Below are 19270 nucleotides of genomic sequence, written 5' to 3'. Positions count from 1 at the left end.
TGTTTGAAACCATAATGCAAACTCTTGATTCTGCTTCTTTCATTTCATTTTGAGGGTCAAGGGAATGAGCAGAATTTGAGATTGTCCCTGTCAGAGGTGCATTGCAGCCCTTTTGGGTTTTGGCAGGCCATCTTTCCATCAGGGGGGAAGGATATTTTTATATATACACCCCTAGTAGATTGAAAATAGCATAGGTCCCAGAACGGATCCCTGGGGAATACCACAAGTCGTGCTACTGTATGTAGGATGTTAATTGTCAGTTGCCATTGTTTTCTTGGTAAAGCATAGCTGGCAAAGGTTGAGTGAATGCTGGCAGTGTTCCCAAGGCCCCCCCCCCCCCCCTGTGCCCTGCCCATTGTGTGCAGCTGCCAGTTTGTGGTGCGCGAGGGCACAGTGTGCCGGTGGGACCCCGACGTGCCCGTGGCCTGGGAGCTGGTGCACGAGGTGCGGGTGCTGCAGCAGCAGAGCGGAGGAGTCGGGGAAGCGGGGGAGCAGGGGGCCCAGAGGTGCCCCGTGTGCCTGAGCGCCCCCCGGGCGGCGCAGACTCCCCCCTGCGGCCACGTGCACTGCTGGTCCTGCCTCCTGCACTACCTGGCCCTGTCCGACAGGCCCTACCGGCCCTGCCCCATCTGCTACCGGCCCTTCTCCGCACAGCAGCTGCGCAGGTGCCCCCTCCTTCCTTGTGTCTGGGCAAAGCGGGGTCGGAGGGGAGGCTCGTTGAACCATTTGCACACTGACGTGTGCCGAAGGGTTCGGTTTCTTTTTACCCCTCCCACGCGAGAGCTGTGTGGCTGTCAGCAGGGAGAGCAGTGTTGGAAGTGCTGCACTGCTTGTGCCATTTCGTGGCCAGGTGCACTTCAATAGCATGTTATTGAAAAAAAAAAAAAAAAGGTGCATGCCAAGTAGGCATCACCAGGGGCCCAATTCTCTAACGAGAGGCCGTTGTTTTGAAACGACGGCCTCTCGTTAGAGAATTGGGCCCCAGATGTGCTCTCTTGAGCAACACTGGGTAAATGGATGCAGCCACACCTACTGCTGTTGCATGTCCTTTTGCTGCCTTCATCGCCTTCTGTCATTTGCCTCTAACCGAGATGCCCCGTTCACAGGGTGGTACCCCAGGTGCGGCGCGCCTACCAGCCAGGGGACGAGATCACCATGTGCCTGATGCGACGGCAGAAGAACCAGGCCGGCGCCCACCCCGTGCCGGCTGACCTCTGGCGCCTGGACATGCTGGAGCCCTTCAACGTCGACCTCGGTGGGTGCTGGTCAGACTGTCCCCCCGGGCCGGGAGGAAAGGGGCTTGCTGTGCAGTGTGCTTAGGGGAACCGCTGTGGGGCAACGTGAAAAGTGAAAGACGTGCAAAGGCAGGAAAAGGTGTGAGAGAGGGATGGGAACTAGAATCTTGGGGAACAGCGAACTAACAGGGACACAATAAGAAAGAAGTGGATAGGACTAGCGCCGACTTTCCAGCGCTAGTCCTGTCAGCGCTAGTCCTGTCCACTTCTTTCTTATTGTGTCCCTGTTAGTTTGCGCTGTTCCCCAAGATGCAAGTACACCAACTCGCCCAACTCGCCGTGATGGAAACTAGAACCTCTCTGGAGGGAGCGAGGGGATGGGAGGGGAGTGAGTCAATGAAATTTGCCCTGGGTAGAGCAGATAATTCAAAACGGGCAAGTCTGTCGTAGGGAGCCTCTAACTGTCATGATCATTGTCAAGGGAAGAGATGGGTATTGTGGATTCGCAGATTATTACCGAGAGGCCTCGGAACTGCATCTGTGTCCTCTCTAGCAGCGTCCAAAGTGGTGGAGTGAGCGTGTGGCTCATCCCCCTCCCCCCCGTCTGTGCAGAGGAGCGGCTGACGTGCCACCAGCGGGTGCTGGTGGCCTGCCCGCGCCAGCTGGGGGCCATGCTGGACCGGGAGGAGAGCGAGCTCAGGGCCCAGCTGCTCGAGGAGGGGGACGCCCCCGAGGCCTGCTTCGTCCAGGCCGCCCTGCAGGTGAGCCAGGGGGGCCGCTCTTGATGTGGAAGAGGGACAGCATCCTGATGGAGGCACCATTAGGCAGAGCTACAAGCAGGGGAGAACTGGCGTATTCACCTGTGATCTGATCTTGTTGACGTACACAGAAAAAGCTGGGTGAGGGGGAAACTTGCCAAGTAGCATTGATTTGTGCTGGGTGAAGTTTGTCATTGAAGTTTGTATTGCGGTGGAAGCATTCCAAACTAAGGGTTGCCTGAGTAAGGGGAAACAGAAGAGTGTCCGGCAGCTTCAGCCTAAACCATGCTTAATCCTCGGGTGGAAAAACCTCCGGGAGTTTGTGTAACAAAAACGCCACCATTGAAATTGTCCTTTTAGTTCCTATTTTAATCTCTCAGTTTTTCAAGTCGTGCTGATGCAGGAGTTGACTGCATCTTTTCTTGCTCTTCGTACCATGAACGTTGTACTGTTGCAGGTTGAGGGCAGGGTGTAGCAGTGTCGTCATTTCCCTCAGGATTTTAAGCGAGCTTTCTCAAGGTATTGACAGTGGGGCACAACGGGAACTCGTGTTGTTTCTCGTGAGGAAGTGAATGGCTGTCCTTCAGTCCTCTGATTCTTCCCCTTGCCCGTGTGCCGTGCAGGCCCTGCAGCAGCGCAGGCAGGACCTTGAGAAAGAGGTGGGGCCCCTGGACGTGAATGCCAACAGCCAGGGACAGCTGGAAACTGCCAGGGAGGCAGACCCGGAAGAGGTGAGAATCTCAGAGCTGCTCTCACGTTCTTCACTCCTACTGAAGTGTTGGATAAGACCTCAGTGCAGCAAACCTTCATCTGTCCTGTTTAATCGATTTTGAGGTGGTATTTTTCCTGGTTTTCTTCGAATGAACTCTGAGCGCGACCTACGTAGCAGGCGCTCTTGCCATGGCCATGACACTTTCGTTGCAATCGCATTGGGGAGGCCCTTTCAACATGCTCGAACTGCAGAGCCTGTTGCGCTGTGCAATCTGTCTGTTGCATTGCTATGCCGTCTATCTTTTTTGCCTTTTCTCCATTTGTTGAGTGAACAGCGATAAAAGGCAGCCAGAAAACAGAAGGCAATGGTTCAACTGATCTATCAATAGCAAAATGGCCCTCCAAATGCTGTTGAGGAGGTAAATGGATTACAAATTTCAGTTTTTTTTTCTCATCCACCTGCACAAATGTCTTGCTCTGCAGTGGATACACCATATTTACTCCCATAGTGAATCCACTTCTTTTTTTTTTTTTTTTCCAGAAAATTCAGCTTGAATTTGGGGGAGGGCTCATTATGCGGGAAAAAGTTACAACAGACTTTTGAAAGTTGAAATTTCGTACAGTAAAGATGTACGATGCTGTCATAACGTTACCTTTGTAGTAAAAGCATGTAGGTAATTAATACTGTAATGAGATTTCTTTTTTATTCACAACGTGCCAGTGGCCCCCTACTTGCTGTCCTCATGGAGCTGTCCTCCTCACAGAAATTGCTTGCGGCTTCATATTTGTTGTCGGCCCACAGCACATCGTCTTCCGTGCGGTTAAGGAACTCCAAAACTCCTTTTCCCACACCAGGAAACTTCCCTTTTTTGGGCCCATGAAACACACGGTGATCCCTGTTCGTTGCCCAAACCTCTTGTTTTCGTCAGTAGCATACACGCACTGGGTCAAAACTGAAGTGCCGCCCAGCCACACGGTTTCCATGTGCATGAATGCATGCTCCACCACTTTCAGTTTAAATCGGGCTGTATACTGCCCCATCATATGCCACACACCAGGAGCACAAAAAAACGTCGGAGCACAGCTAAACAAAACCATGGTGCGTAATGGTGAAGTTGCGGAACGGCACAGCAGGGTAGGAGTGCGGAGTCCGTTTGGTGCTTTGCTGTCATGGCGCTGTACGCAGGAAGGTTTGTTTGCATCAGGTGGCGCTCTGAAAGCGCGCAATTTTTACATTAGGAGCCGTGGCATTTCTTTTGTTAGAATTCTTTTGTTAGATTTCTTTTTGTTAGAATGCGCTTCTTCACATACTGTGGCATGATATCAAGTTACTGCAGTCGTCTACGGCATCAGCAACCATGCGGAGATAAAAACATTCCCGCGCCTTATTTTTTATGCTAGGTGACAAGAAAGTAAATTCTCAAGAAAAAAAAAGTGGTCATTATTGTCATTATGTGAGAGGGTTCATTACGCAAGTAAATAGGCTAATTATTTATCAGTGTCACTTTGCAACGGTATTTAGTGAAAAAGTTGCGCAAGCACAGAGCGCACAACATAGGAGCTGGATATGGGACTCAAAATAACGGATTTGGTCATTTTTTAGTGGTTGAAAGCCTGATCCCGCCCTAATTATTGCATCTTGTTTGTGCCTACACATTTGGTTGAAGGTGCGGTGAGCTTCCTGTTGTTTTCCCTCAATTTTCCTGTTGTTGCTTCCAGGATGTAACCACGCAGGATGAAAACACAAACAGTGCCAGGAATGATGGGGCAGCAGACATCCTGTGTGACCTGCCCTCAGGTACGTGGTTTTGATAGTGGCACTCCCAGCTTTGCTGTAATCATGCCTTTCCCTCGTGCAGTGAGTTCATGTAGTGTTTGCACGTGCCTGTGCAACGCCGCAGATGTGCGTCCGGTGCGCAGCCGTGAGCGCTGCCTGAGCAGTGGCAGCAGCGGTGCAGAGGACAGCGTTGTGGGTGCGGAAGACCTGGAGATGCCCGTAGGCAACGCTGGCCATGGCGGCCACAGCAGCAACAACAACAACGGCAGTGGCCGGGAAGGGGCGGCTGCCGCTCCGGGTGCCGACAGCTTCTACTACTTCCAGGCGGCCGACGGACAGGCCGTGTTCCTGCACGCACTCAATGCCCGCATGCTGGTGCGCGACTATGGCGCCCTGGAGCTGGCACCGGCCACCATCACGGCACGCATCGTGGAGATTGAGGGTGCCTCCATCGACAATGTGAGCAGCCTCACCCTGATGAGCATTGGCGTGATTCAACCCTCACTAAGTTAACTGCTGCAGGCACATCCAACCTATTAACCCTGTATAGGTGACCAGTAAAAAGCGCAAAGGTTCATGGATACATCGTTTGCTCCAGCCACTTAATGATATTGGGGTGCACGTTTCAATGGAGGGGCTGAATAATGATGTTCTTTCTAGTCACGGTTTCGATGAGTGATTTTGTCTTGGGCTTTTGTAGGTAGCCAATGCGCAGGCTGTCTAGAAGGGCTCTGCCGGCTGCTCTGTGCATCAGGCGGCCAAGCTGCCCCGTGCAATCCTCCTTGGATAAGCTCTGTGGCCGCATTGTACACGCTTGTGCTCTCCAGTCTGTCAGTGGAAGCTCCTGGGGGTATTCGTAGAGCGGCTTGATAAGCCTTCCGAATTAGGCAATCCACTCTCTCATTTTCCGTTTCCATAAAGCTAAGATATGGGAACGCGTATGTAATCCTACTTATAAGGAATGCTTGTACTAGTTTTAGCCCATCTTTTTCTTTGGCGCCCTGTTGTCGTGCTACAATTCGTGTAAGAGGCCCAATTATTTGCGCTACATGAGCTGATAATATCCTGATGTATGCAGTGTTGCGTCGGTCCTGTTGTAGAGGCAGTCCAAGTATGCTTAGTTGCATTACCCGTGGTGTGGGTGTATACCCCTCAGGTGTATCGCAATTCAAGGGGTTCGTGGTGCTCTAGATTTCGTGGGTGGGAGGACTAACAGTTCAGGTTTGGCTGGTGAATAGTGAAGGCCAGCCAAGGCTGCGCCTTCTACGGCTTGCTGCTCCAGCCTGCACAGCATCACTCATTTGACCCAGAAATTGTGATTACCAAGTGTTTATACTCCAGGATATTTTTCAGGGTGATGTTGGAGTGTGGGGCAACCCTTCTTAGCAGTTGGCTGACGACAGGCACGCGGTGTGGCGTCTAAGAAGGGGATCAACTGGCAAAAGGCAGTTGCTGTCATTTTCCGCTGTAAAAAAAAAAGGTCCACCAGTATTCAAATGCAGTCAAAGCTTGATACAATGAACTCTGTTTCGACATAATTTCCTCTACAACGAAGAGCTTTTGGTTCTGGATCGGTTACGAATAATAAGTGATGTGCAAAAATTGCCTCTTCAGCAAACAACTTTCTCTGGACTGTGTCGTATAGGCGAAATTTTCTTCAAGAGAAATTTGCATTTTTTTTGTACATTGGGTAACAAAAGAATCTCATGGTAGTATACATTTGTAGCATCACAAGTGCACACACACACACACACACAGTCGTTGCTGTCTTGTTGCTTTCTTACCTACGAAACAGCTTCCTACAGCACAGCACCATACATACGTGCCACCGATATGGAGGGCATCATCGTTAAATGGTGATGACAATGTAGCTAAGGTATAGATAGAGCCCCAGCCAAGCCATAATAAGATATACCGTATTCACTCGAATCTAACGGGCACCTTTTTTTCTGAAAAATAGGTCCCAAAATCACATGCGCGTTACAGTTGAGTACGACTCAAAACTGCGGCGCGATTGATGTTTCAAGATGGCCACTTGACTACTGAACGCGTAGCCAGCACTTCGTAGTCAGCGCATGTTTGCCTTTGTTGTCGGCATAGTCCTTTTTTTTTTTTTTTTTGCGTTCCTCTGTTCTTTCTGCCATGTGATTTCCCATTGCAAAGACACGGCGGGTTCATTGCGATGCTGCGTTCAAGAAGAAAGCAATCTTGTGCGTGGAAACCGATGGGAATTGGGCTGCGTCACGTGCGTTCAGTGTTCCGGAGACTAGCATGTGGGACTGGCGCCAGCAGAAAGAGAAAATTTTCGCAAGCAAGGCGACACGGAAAGGTTTCAGCGAACCAAAGAGGGGGGCGATATCCCGAAATAGAGGACCCGCTGGCAGAGTATGTGCAGCAGCAGTGAGCGGCTCAGAGACCCGCAACGACAGCTGAAGATTCGAGCAATGCAGTTGGTGTTGCAGCAAGGACTAACGCGGAGGCAGTACAAAGCCAGCAAGTGCTGGATAACAAATTTCATGAAAAGAAAAGTCTTCTCACTTCGCCAGCGGACAAGCATATGCCAGAAGTTGCTGGTGGAGTTTGAGGAAAAACTGGACACATTTCAGTGGTATGTCTTGAATTTGCGCCACAAGAACAACCACACGCTCGGGCGAATCGGCAACGTGGATCAAACACCGCTATACTTCGACATGCCCACCACCACAATGATGGAGAAGAAGGGCGCGAAGCAAGCTCGTGTGCTGTCCTCTGCCCACGAAAAAACGAGAGTGACGGCAATGCTTTGCTGCACTGTGGACGGGCACAAACTTCCCCCCTACTTCATATTTAAAGGAGCCATGAAGAGAAAACACAAGTTTGGTTCATTCGAAAGATTGCCTCGTTAGAACCATAACGACACCACTTATAACGCAAACTTCGCTCAAATAAGCTACATAATTAGGAAAAAAGGAAATGACCATGCGACCCACCAGCTCATTTTCCGCAACAGAACCTATGATGTCACTGGGGAATGCTCTGCGATTGGCGGAGGCCGGCAAAAGCAAACGCATGTTAGGCAGGGCTTACAGTTTGCATAGCGAGCTAAATGCCCGTGAAACATACTGCACATTCTTTTTATGACAAAGAACGGTGGAGTAAACGGTTGAAGTTCCGAACGAACACGCAAGCGTGTGCGCCAATGCGTACGAAACTAGCGCCTGGCCGAGCTCGACATCTCGCCATCGCGCAGACGAATTTTCGGGTTCGAGGCGCTCTGACCTTGGGGGAAAAATGCCGTAAACACCGCGCATTGACGCTCGTATCTTTCTGGTCGAAGCAGAGAGCTCGCGCGAACGGCTTTCCATACACGACACCGGCCAACTGGCATAAGCGATACTGCTACTGAAGTTGAACTATTATTAACCGTAATAAAAATACGGCACATACGTACCAGTCTGTATTCGTCCGTCGCGATGGGGCTGACGAGGCAGCGGTGCCGACGGCAGGGCGTTCGTCTGTTGTGGCTATCGCGGAATGGTCGCTTTCTCGTCCACCGCGTATCCCACAACTCTTGCCGCTCGTGCACTTAGAAGCATTGAGCGTTCAAGTGGTGTGAGGTTGTTAAGGGGAGACGTGGGTCTTGAAATGAACTTTTTTATTAATTGGTCTGTGATAATGAAAATCACTGTGCATATGTGTTTTGTCTTCCTCATTTCAAATATGTAATTAGTTTTCAAGTGGTATAATTATTTTTTGAGTTATAAAGAAAACACTAGAGCCTAATTAAGTAATTTCTTACGGGCCTTTAAGGAACTTTTTATTAAATTTTTCTTAAAATAAATGGTATGGATGTGTAGCTTAAGACCTGCCATGCATGCTGAAGCTATTTATATTCCTGTAAAGATAGTTGATTGGATAGAATTAATAAAATTATGCCAAGTACAGTTTTCTGAAAATTTAATGACCTCTAATTATAACTCATAACATTTATTTGAGGCAAAATGAGCCAATTAAAATAGCTTCAGCATGCAGTTCATTTTATCCCGAATTCAACGGTATAACACTTGTAGAAATCCTTTGAAAAAAACTACCTCAAAACCCCTGTAAGGCTAGGCACATATGCAAAAAAAGGGAAGCTGAGAAAATCGCAGTTGAAGTTTTACTACAAGTGACAGTTTTATCTATTGAGCATATGAAAAAAAGAAAGGTTCTAGAATGTAGCTCGCTTTTCGCTCAACAAGAGCATACCAAGTTTGCTGAAATCCGTTGGTGGGAAAATTATGAAATCTTCTGTCTACAGATGGCACCTGGCAGAAAAACTGAACAAAAGCAAAGCCAGAACGTTGCTTCAATTTTTATGCTGTTGGCAGCGCGCCGTCACTCTTAGGCGACTAGGGCTGAGGTGCCGATCGTGCACCACAGTTGTAAACGTTTATTTTGTTATGTTACTGCTTCATTTGTAGCAATCAAATCGGATTTGCATCGCGTGAAATGAGTTGCAGCGAAGGGGCTGCTAACGGAATGCCCGCCACTGTTCTGTAACGTGCATGTGCTTGGCTAGGTGGGATAACCACGTTTTCGGTCTAATCTACTCGTATATCACGTCACTAACGCACATTGTGCTCAGTGCGAGCATTTATAATTCCCAAATCGCTCATCTATATGGTAACCTGCCGACAAGGAAGCGCGCGCCGGAGTGCGGGCCGACCCGCCGCGGCATCGTTGATAACAGAATGAACACACTTCCCTTGCGACGTCGGCGTGCGGCATCCTCCACTTTATCATTTCTTTTCTTTCCATTTGCTGCTGATCGAAAGATAGACGCAACTTAGTGCCCACGCAGGCGTAATCATATCGCTACGCTATCGTCTCGGCAACCCGCGGGGGCGCTAAGCCTACCTCCGTCTCGGCGCCGTTCTCGCGAAAAGTCGTCGTCAGACACGCAGAAAATCGTACTCCAGGCGCTTTTAATACTGCTAGTTCTTCCTTTCGCTTATCCATAGACATATTTACTTTATTTTTACGCCATGCGGGGCTTTTGCCGGTCCTCGCATAGATGAATACATGAGCCGTTGCACTGTGATGAGAGTGCCGAGCAGACGACCCACGGCGCCCAGCCAATGAGGTTGCGCCCTGCGGTCACGTGCAGTCAGTAGCCAATTGGGCGGCGCGTTCCGTCTCTTTTCTACCCCGGTTTTACTCGCAACCAATGGACGAAACGGAGTGGTTCTGGCGGGGAATTGAAAACGAAAAGACGCGCTTTCGAATGAGACCAAGATGGACGCCGTGGGGCATGTAGAACCCGAGGGGCGAGTCGTCGAAAAAATGCTATTTTCGCGTCGAATATTGGCCGATTTTAGCGGGCGTCGGTGCTATAAATTGATATTATGGCTCAAATACGTACTCCTGGGTCTGGATATTTTGCTAACCGGTAGAAAAATAGCTCTACTTTCCGAAAATGGCGATTTCTAAAAATCGATTTTTTGGCCAAATTTCGGGATTCCAAGACCCGCGTCTCCCCTTAAATGCAAGCCCTAGCTCCTCGGCGAGAGTTTTGTTCTCCGGATCAGGCGATTCCATGACTAGGGCTGCGGGTGCACTAGGTTTTACAAGTATTTTTAAAATGGCCGCCGTCTCGGTCGACTCCCGCGTGTGGGTGCTATACGGAGTCGACATACTAAGTATCTGTTTCATGGACCGGCCCGTGTGACGCCGTTGCTCACGTCACCAAATGTGCAATTTTAGCGGGAGATTTAAAATTTTGGCTTAAATTGCCTTATTTCTCAGTGAATAAAGCATCATTTGCTTCCGGGAAAGCGCTTGGGGTACTATGAAACACCTAATCTTTCGAATAAAACAAACTTTTGTTTTCTCTTCATGGCTCCTTTAAATGCAAGATGCTCCCGAAAGAAATTGTGTTTCCCAGTTGCATGATTGTGCGCGCATACGAGAAGGGGTGGATGACGACGGACTTGGTGGCCAATTGGATCGGCCACGTGCTGCGGAAGCGACCCGGTGCAAGCTTGGACCTGCACGCGATGCTTGTTCTGGACGCGTTCAGGTGTCACCTCGACGAGCGCATCAAGGACAAGCGCGCCGCTTGCAACACTGACCTTGTTGCGATTCCCGGTGGCATGACCTCACGACTGCAGCCACTGGACATTTCGCTAAACAAGCCGGTCAAAGACCGGATTCGGGTGCTCTACACCGAGTGGCCGGTTGGTGACGGCCATGAACTGACACCAAGCAACCGGATCAAGTGCGCTTCTTTGCAAGACTTCGCCGGATGGGCGAAGGATGCATGGTGCACGATCCCGCCTACCATGGTGAGCAAGGTGTTTATGAAGTGTGGCATTTCAAATGATATGGACGGCATCGAAGACGACATGCTTCGGCAGTCAAGAGTGAGGAGGAGTCATCCGACAGCGGTGACGACTGACAACGTGCTGCCGGTGCCGCCCAACGGCGCTGCCCCGGACCGTCGTCATGGCGACTGTCTTGCCAGCGATAACCGGCACATTTCATTTCATGCCACCTTTGGAATAAACCTTGCTTGTTGCGAGTGAGAAAAAGTTGAATTTTTGTATTAAATATTCAAAGTTTAGTGCGCGTTGCAATCGAGGACATAGCGTTTTTTTCTTCGGACCGCGAAAAACGGGTGCGCGTTACAATCGAGGGCACGTTAGATTTGAGTCAATACGGTAATTGCCTGTCATCCCCCAACGTTACCTGGATGCCAGCATGCTTTGTAGCGATCTTTTTGCAGGTTTATGTGGGAGTAATTTGATTTCTAAGCTTGGAACTGTTATGCAAAAACTTAGAAGTGGAAGTTTCGGAAAGTTCTGAGTTATTTTGAAAATTATTCACGCGGCACATGGTGCAGACAGCATTTTAACACAGATGATGACTGTCGACCAGTCATATTGTGCAACTGACAAGTGCATGTTAATTCCTTAGGGGCAACAATCAGATGGGAGTGGTTTCCGTGATCACTCGATTGTAATGTGCGCCTTACTCGGACTACGTCAAGATTGCCATCTGGCAACAACGCAAGCACCCGAATAAAAATGCTTCTGATGTTTAACATCTATTGCACAGTATTCCACACCAAATAGAAAAACATGTGCGGGCAGCAATGGTCTTTTTGGGAAGACATGAGCATGTTATCTGCAATGCGCAAAGATCACATGGAGCAGAAAATAAAGAAAGGAAACACTTTCAGATAGCAAGCAGGCCTTTGCCGAAGTCTTTTTTTTTTTTAGCGACATGATTCTGCCCCCATGAAGAAAAGGTATTTGTACATTAGCGCGTTTTTTAAAACTGAATAATCTTCAGTTGCAAGGGTGGCCCCCTCCCTTGACCTGACCATTTCACAGCAACAACGTTTCTGTGCATTTCACTGTAGAGGGCTTTGACTGCGAATGCTGTAATTGTTGATGGAAGCATGCAGTTGCAATGATTTCCGGTTCGAACAGTTTTAAAGTTGTTGTTTGAATATTTGGAATTGTGCAGCTGTATAGTCTTTGAAGTGGGCCCAAGGCAGAGGTGTCTTGGCACGGCTGCATTATAAATTGGTGCCTCCACAAACATTCCAAAAAGTGAGGGCTCTTGCAAGGCTCATGTGGCAAAGAGACAAATTGGAGTCACCCAGCAGCAATTTCTGAACTGTGGTGGGTAACTGGGTCAGCATTTGCAAAAGGGAAGTTTTATTGCGGAAGGGACGGCAAATGAAAGCTTGAGCACGTTGGAAGCGACAGTACCTATCCCTGGCTGACCTTTGTTGACTGGCATCGACGGACAGCCATCCATAACCATCCGCTCTTTTCTTGGTCTCCTTCCCGATGCAGGAACTTCGCCGGCGGCTGCGCTACCTGCGCCACCTTCCACTCACCTGCGAGATCCAGGTGGTGGAGCTTCAGCTGGAGCCTCCAGTCGTCACACAGGCCACCCTGGAACACTTTGCCCGTGCGTTGCCCTCCCCCCCTGGTGACCTTTGACCTTTTTTGTGTCGGGCAGTGTGTGAGGCGGGGAGCAGAACAGAAAAACAAGGTGAGGGCAAACTGAACACATGGACTAAAGAAGTTCTTTTTTCTTCTTTTTTGTGTCCAAGTTAAACGAGTAGACAGCACATGCTGTCCTTTTTTTTTTTTTTTTTTTTTTGGGACCCTAGAATGATTCCTCAACTGCGCTGGTCAATTAGCGGACCCACCAGAAACATAGCACTACAGTGTTGGGCTTCGGGTAATCGCATTTTAAGCAGTATGCTTATGCATAGAGTTTTATGGAAGGCAAACTGGTGGTCACGAAAACCAGCATTATACCCAGCCCTGCCCTATTAGTGGTTACATTGTATGTGGGCTACACCGTATTGTAAATACACCTTATGTTCGGAGCTGGTTGTTGCACTTGGTGAGGACAATAAACAGCTGGCCAACAGCTGCGTCTTTGTAACCTTGATGGAAACTAAATGTGTGGGCCACAGTAGATTTTGTTAAAACGAAGTAAAAAAATTCTTCCGTGTCACGTTGGTTGAGGGGCACATAGCGAAGGGGGCATTCCAGTGCTAAACACAAGCTTACCAGTTAAACTAATGCTATCGGGTTGCTGGAACTTGTGGGGACCAGGGTTCTTGCGGCGGCCTAGCTCGATTCTCGAGATTCGGCCGCAAGGCTAACTCCGCTGAACACCGCCACGGATCACCAACTTGGCGTAGCGGCAGCAAACAGCAAGGAACACAGGACACAGAATTCGCCCACTCCGACGTTTATTGCACTGCAGTAAGGGGACGTCGGGCGCGTAGCTCTACACCGCCAAGACCACCTTAGTTAGGACGGGAGAGACAGGCATGAGGGCGGACAAAGGAAGGCCAAAAAGGAGCAAGTCGTACTTACGGCCGCTCCCGACGATGGTTCGTATCCAAAGAGCCTCTCCCTTTGTAGACGGCCCCGGACCAGGCCGCCGGAACTTCCGGGCAAACCTGTCACGTGAGGGGTTCGGCAGCGCCCCCCGCTCCCACGGGCATCCTCCCGGAGGGGGGCAGCACGTGGCCACGAAGAGAGAGGTACCACCCCTCTCGCCTCCGCGGCAGGCCGAGAGAGATAGGAAAGATGGCGGAGCTCTGCAATCCCCACAAACTTGGTGCCAGGCTTACCCCAATTTCTGGGATGTTCTTGCTTCCTCACGGCAACCCTATTTCGTCTGTGAAGGCATAGAGTGGAATGGAGTGTCTGTCAGATGAAAGTGCTGCAAGTGCGTGGAGGCCTGGCCATACTGGGTGCACATTCAACAGGCATACAAGGCGAGTAGTTTTGAGCCGCAGTGTTTGCGTGTTGCTGGTTGAGGGTTGGGGGTGAACCTGAGCACACGATGACCAGCGCCCGTTACTTACTGGGCGCCTGCCCTTGCGGCTTGTTGCAGCGGACGTGGAGAAGCGTCGGCGGCAGCGTTCTCGCCGGGCGCGCAACGAGAAGCGCCAGGACCGGCTGCGAGCCCAGGAGGAGATGCGTCGACGGGGATACGGTGCGTGCGGCTGTGCTCTTGTCTGCTCTGCTGCTCAATCCCCTCCGCTCGCTGCATGCCTGTGCTTGGCAAGGCTTGCACTCTGTGACGACAACAGTTTAGCTATGTGCGAAGGAAAATTTGATGTCAACCTGAAAGGCAGTGGTACAAAGGAAAGCTATACAGCTGTCTCGCAAACTTTGCGGTTGAAGAAAAATTCGTCCTGGTCGAGGATTCAAACCTGGGACCACTGCCTTTTCGGGGTAGTCACTCTACCAACTGGGCTAACCAGGAGGCTAGCTGTTCAACCGTGAAATATTGGAGAAAGCTGTAGAGCTTTCTTGCATAGCATTTCAGGTGGGCATCAAATTTTCTCTCACAGAAACTTGCAGTATTTGCGCGATTCTGACACACTCCTGTTTTTGCTAAAGGGGGCCTTTGAATTTGTGTGCGCGTTACGATCGGCCTCGGAACTGAAATTGGACCCACTGCAGTGGCTCAGTGGCTATGGCGTTGTACTGCTCATCACAAGAGCACGGGTTCAATTCCCAGCCGCTGCGGCCACTTTTGGCATGGAAGGGAAAAGCGAAAATGCCTGTGTGTTTGAGATTTCGGCGCACTTTAAAGATCCCCAGGGGGTCAAAATTAACCCGGAGCACTCCACTACAGCGCACCTTATCACCTGCGTAGTGCTGGCACGTTAAACCCATCAATGGGGCCCCTTACTTTTTGCGGTGGAACATTTCAAATTCTGCGATTCTAGATAGGGGAATCTGCAAAATTCCGCGACAACATTGAAACAGCATAAGGTACATGTAACAGTTCATTCATTAGACACTTCAGACTCCTAACATGCTAGATTTTATTGACAACTGAAGGAAGCTGTTGTGGCTGAGCCTCTGGTGATGCTTTGTGCTTTCTTCACCAAGAGAATGGTGCTTGTGAGGCACGATGTCACCATAGCGACTGAATGACTTTTCTGTGTCAACAGAGTTGATTGGCACCGACAGGTATTTAAGGGCAGTGGAAGAAAGTGTTGGAGCCAGGGGATCCATCCCAGCCCAGAAAGCCAGGACCTCAAAATCTTCACCTGGCTTTTCTTGTTTAGGATGAACGTGTGCCAAGTCGCAGTCACTAGACTTGAGGTCTTGGGCAGACTTCAGGTACACTTGCCATTCAGCAGCTAGGCCTATAAATCCAGGAACGGCCCCAAACTCTGATCTCTTCTCTGAGAGACACCCAATTTGCTGGGGATCCAAGCACCTCACACTCTTGAAGAACTTCCAAGTGTCAGAGTGCTCCAAGTATACTAGCGCCTTGCTAGCCGCTTTGCTCATTGCACCCTTCAATTTGTTTGCAATCTGACCGGCCTTGTCGTGTGCAATGTTCTCTTTCTGTGGCTATGGCTGAGCCCCTTGATTCGGGTGGAGGCTGCGCCTCCTAGCCACTTTTATTATTTGACAAGGTAGGAATACGCAGATGCAAATTTAAATTTTCAACAGTAAAAACGTTGCAGACAATTAATAGAAACCATTTTGCTATTGCTAATAGAAAATACCACTTTTCCGCCACATTTCACCGAATACAGTGGAAACTCGTTACGACAGATCTGCTTACAACAGATATTTGGATACAACATACTGATTTGCAATGCTTGGTTGGTCTTCCTATCTGTGCCATTGATTAAACTTCCTTTACTGCAGATTCTGTTACAACATACATTCGGATATAACAGACCAGTTTGAAAGGTTAACAAGTCCAGCTTTGCATCTCTACAGCAGACTTTTCAAGTGCAGGCAACCACCATTCATTTGTTACGTATGTTTTCAGTTTTTGTGTTGCTACCTCACAGTTGTAATCAAATAAAAGCAATTTGAAACAATTAAAAATAATTGTGAATTAGTAGAAGTGAAACTTCTTGCATCCACTTGCAGTATGCATAGGTGTGATGTCCTGGGAATCAAGTAATAGGATTTAGAATTTCAGTGCTATAGTGCAACAGATAAGATCATTATATGAAAGTTACCTTCATTAAAACAAAAATATGTATGCCCTCATACATTATAGATGGCTAAATCTCCAAGCTTAGCAATGAGGTCTTTACTTGCATTTCATTTATATTCATGTGAAAACAATGGAAATGCAAGTGTAGGTTGAAGACGTGCAACAGAGAAATAACAGTATGAGTGAATCAAAAGTTTGACGGGGTGCCATACAACAGGAGCCCAGCAAATGTAAGAGTCATGCACATCATTTTGTGACGTGCTTTATAGTGTCACAAGAGGATGAAACTGCTGAAAAACCCAATTCATCCTGAAGGTTTGTTGGCCTAAAATACCAACCTGTTTAATTTGTAACTGAATCTCGAGAAATGACCAGCTTAGTTTTTTTTATTTGTTTTTAACAGTTGAAAATTCCAAACTCTTGTTATAACAGACTTTATCCATGAACAGTGATGCTACCGGCTTAGGCCGCTTTGGAGCAGCTTTTGGAGCAGGCAAAAATGCGTTTTGGAGCAGCAAAACCAGCTTTCGGAGCAGGTGTTGATAAAAGCAATTTTAAGACACGTATTGCATTCATGATAGATAATCGCTAAAAGCACTCCCTTCAACTATAATAAAAAATTAAAAGAACCCTGCACATGGATATTTTGTCCCCATTTTCATCAGTCTCCTGAAGGATGTCTGCATTGGACTTTGTGCAGCGGCCTGCACAACAAAAATTTAAAAAACAAGCTCTCATTTTTAGACAATAGAAGATTGACTATGAACAAACTAAAAATTGTTCGTCTCAATACAGTAGAATCTCGATGATACGAATCTCGCGGGACCGCGAAAACCCCCACGTCACAAAGCAGTCCTTTCTGGAGCGCGTAACGCTTTGCCTAGCTTCGCGCTTGTTTCCTCACTCCCGGTGTCCAAGCTCGCTGCACGCCGCAACAGTCAAGCGGGAACCGCATGGTGCGTTTTCGCACGCGATTCGCACGCCTCGGCTTTGCGCGCGCTGTATTTTCAAGGCCGCATTGACGATTTCGCGCTCGCGGTATCTCCTACCTTGGTCAGAAAAAGATGCTGACGACTTGCGAAACGCTCGAGACAGCCCGCTGGCTCTGACCGAGATGTTTAGGCTTAGCACTCCGGCAGATATTTTATGGGCGCTTTCACTAGCGGCGCGGATGGTGTTTTATAGTACCGTTTTCGCCAACGTTATCAGCTCCTTTACTGCACAAGAAACTTCGTGTCTGCCTTGAGTGGCATTTTAAAGAGCGGCTAGATGCAGTCGCTCAAGCGGCCGTGCCAGTTCGTGGCCGAAGCCGCTGCCATGTTACCTCCGCCGGCCGCGGCGCGCGCAGCGTGCGAGAGGTTTCGCGGCGCGTGCGGGGCGCGTTTTCGCGAGCACAACAGCCCGGCCGTTTCTGGAGAAAGAAGAGTGACAAATGGGGAGAGAGAGCCGTCACTTGCTTGTTCGGCAGTCGGCGCCTCGCCGGCTCGTTCGTATCATCCGCCGGGCCACGCAGGTCCGTTCGTAACAGCCGAAATTTTTCCCATTGCAAACAATGCAATTTTGCCGGGACTTTTCAGAAATTCGTATCATCCCGAAATTCGTATCACCCAGAATCGTATCATCGAGATTCTACTGTATGTAAAATCGAGCACAATTGGAAGGCTATCGTGGGAGCACGGACCAATAACATCAGTAGTGCCACGGCTTTGACTGAATAATTGAACATCGCGCTCTTCCCCGTGTTGCACATGCATCACTATTTAGCAGCGTCAGCGCTGCCACCGTAAGGGTCTAAAATGACAAGCCACCAATAGCAGCGCTATTGTTTACAAAGGCAGCGGGCAGCCACTTCTGGCAACCAACATGCAGCACCAGGCTGAATCTTGCCCCTTCACGACACGTTTACCGCAAGCAACCAAAACGCCTCCCTTAATGGCAAGGTAGCCCACTAGTCCCCCCCCATCCCGAGACCATGTTAATTCCCTGCGAGGCCACATGCGCGCATTTCACCTTCAATTTCCACGTATGAAATCTAAGACGGGCGTCGTCATATGCGTGCCGTAGTCGTGAAGCTCGGATACAGCGTCAGGCGTCGTGAAATTGCCGTACTCGCTCACCGGCGCGCAGCCCGAACTATGTAACCGTTTCCTGCCCTTGCATACTATTTTCTCCCCCTTGCACTTTGCAAATTCTCATCTGTTTACAGTAAAATCTCAATGATACGAATCTCGCAGCACCGCGAAAAATATTCGTATCATCCGAAATTTGTGTGAATAACACAGACCAAAAAATTAAGCACTAAAACAACTTTTCGATTATTTCTTTTTTTACTTTCGCGTGACGAAATCCGTGACGTTTTTCTGCCCTTTTTTTAACCTCCATGTCGCTGAGCGGTCCTTTCTGGACTTTTGTCTCCTCACTCGCGGTGCTCAAGTTCACTCACTACAGGAGTGTTTTTGCACGCGATTCGTGCGCGTCGGCGTTGTGCGCGCGATATTTTCACGCCCGCGTCGGCGATTCGGCGCCCGCAGTCAGAAAATTACGCGCGAAGGCGTAATTACGCGTGAAGCGTAATGACGACTTGCTCCAATGGGAAGGCGTGTGCCTCATGGCGGCAGTTACGAAGCGCTCAAGACCGCCGGAGATGTTTAGGCTTAGCACCCTGACAAATATTTCATGGGCGCTTTCACTAGCGGCGCGGATGATGTTTTATAGCACCGTTTTTGCTCACATTATTAGCTCATTTACCGCACAAGAAACTTCGTGTGTACTTTGAGCGGCATTTTAAAGAGCGGTTAGAAGCGGTCTCTTGAGCGTCCCGCACCACTTCGCGACCGAAACCGCCGCCATATTGCCGCGGCCGGCCGCGCCCCGCATAGCGTGCGGGCGGTTTCGCGGCGGTGTCAGCGTGCCTGTGGAGTGCGCGGCGCGTTTTCGCGAGCAGAAAACAGCTTGGCCATTCCTGGAGAAAGAGCAACAAAGAGGGCAGAGAGCCCGTATGTCGCCGTAGCTTGCTCGCTCGACAGCCGGGCGCCTCCCCAACTCCTTATCATCCGCCTAGCACCGCAGGTCCGTTCGTAAGAGCCAATTTTTTTTCCCATTTCAAACAGTGCGATTTCGCTGGGACTTATCAGAAATTTGTATCATCCAGATTCCACTGTAACTACAACTCTTGCGTCCTCATCTCTTGCCTACTTTTCTTCTAGCACAACTCTGCAGGCACCTGGTCGACGCGTATGCTGTTGGGGCGCATTGGCGAGCGACTACGGCAATTTCGCGACGCCTGAAGTAGTTGCCGAACTTCACGA

At 49.4% G+C, this 19270-nt stretch overlaps 1 protein-coding gene across 1 annotated transcript in view; it reads left to right on the top strand.

The window, feature by feature from the left end:
- Positions 1–19270, top strand: part of LOC144147238 (E3 ubiquitin-protein ligase RNF10) — a 40825-nt gene that overhangs the window by 9229 nt on the left and 12326 nt on the right. Inside the window, exons 4-11 of the mRNA XM_077679315.1 lie at positions 366–665; positions 1107–1255; positions 1848–1996; positions 2617–2724; positions 4424–4502; positions 4606–4940; positions 12308–12425; positions 13878–13979. Of these exons, the coding sequence (XP_077535441.1) occupies positions 366–665; positions 1107–1255; positions 1848–1996; positions 2617–2724; positions 4424–4502; positions 4606–4940; positions 12308–12425; positions 13878–13979 (1340 nt within the window). The remainder of the gene's footprint in view (positions 1–365; positions 666–1106; positions 1256–1847; positions 1997–2616; positions 2725–4423; positions 4503–4605; positions 4941–12307; positions 12426–13877; positions 13980–19270) is intronic.

The sequence above is a fragment of the Haemaphysalis longicornis genome, unplaced genomic scaffold (assembly GCF_048455015.1).
Source record: "Haemaphysalis longicornis isolate Haplotype H1 unplaced genomic scaffold, Haemaphysalis longicornis Haplotype H1 scaffold_7, whole genome shotgun sequence".
In the NCBI taxonomy this organism is placed as follows: Eukaryota; Metazoa; Arthropoda; class Arachnida; order Ixodida; family Ixodidae; genus Haemaphysalis; species Haemaphysalis longicornis.
Note: the sequence above shows the minus strand (reverse complement) of the source record. Positions and strands in the feature narration are given on the sequence as shown.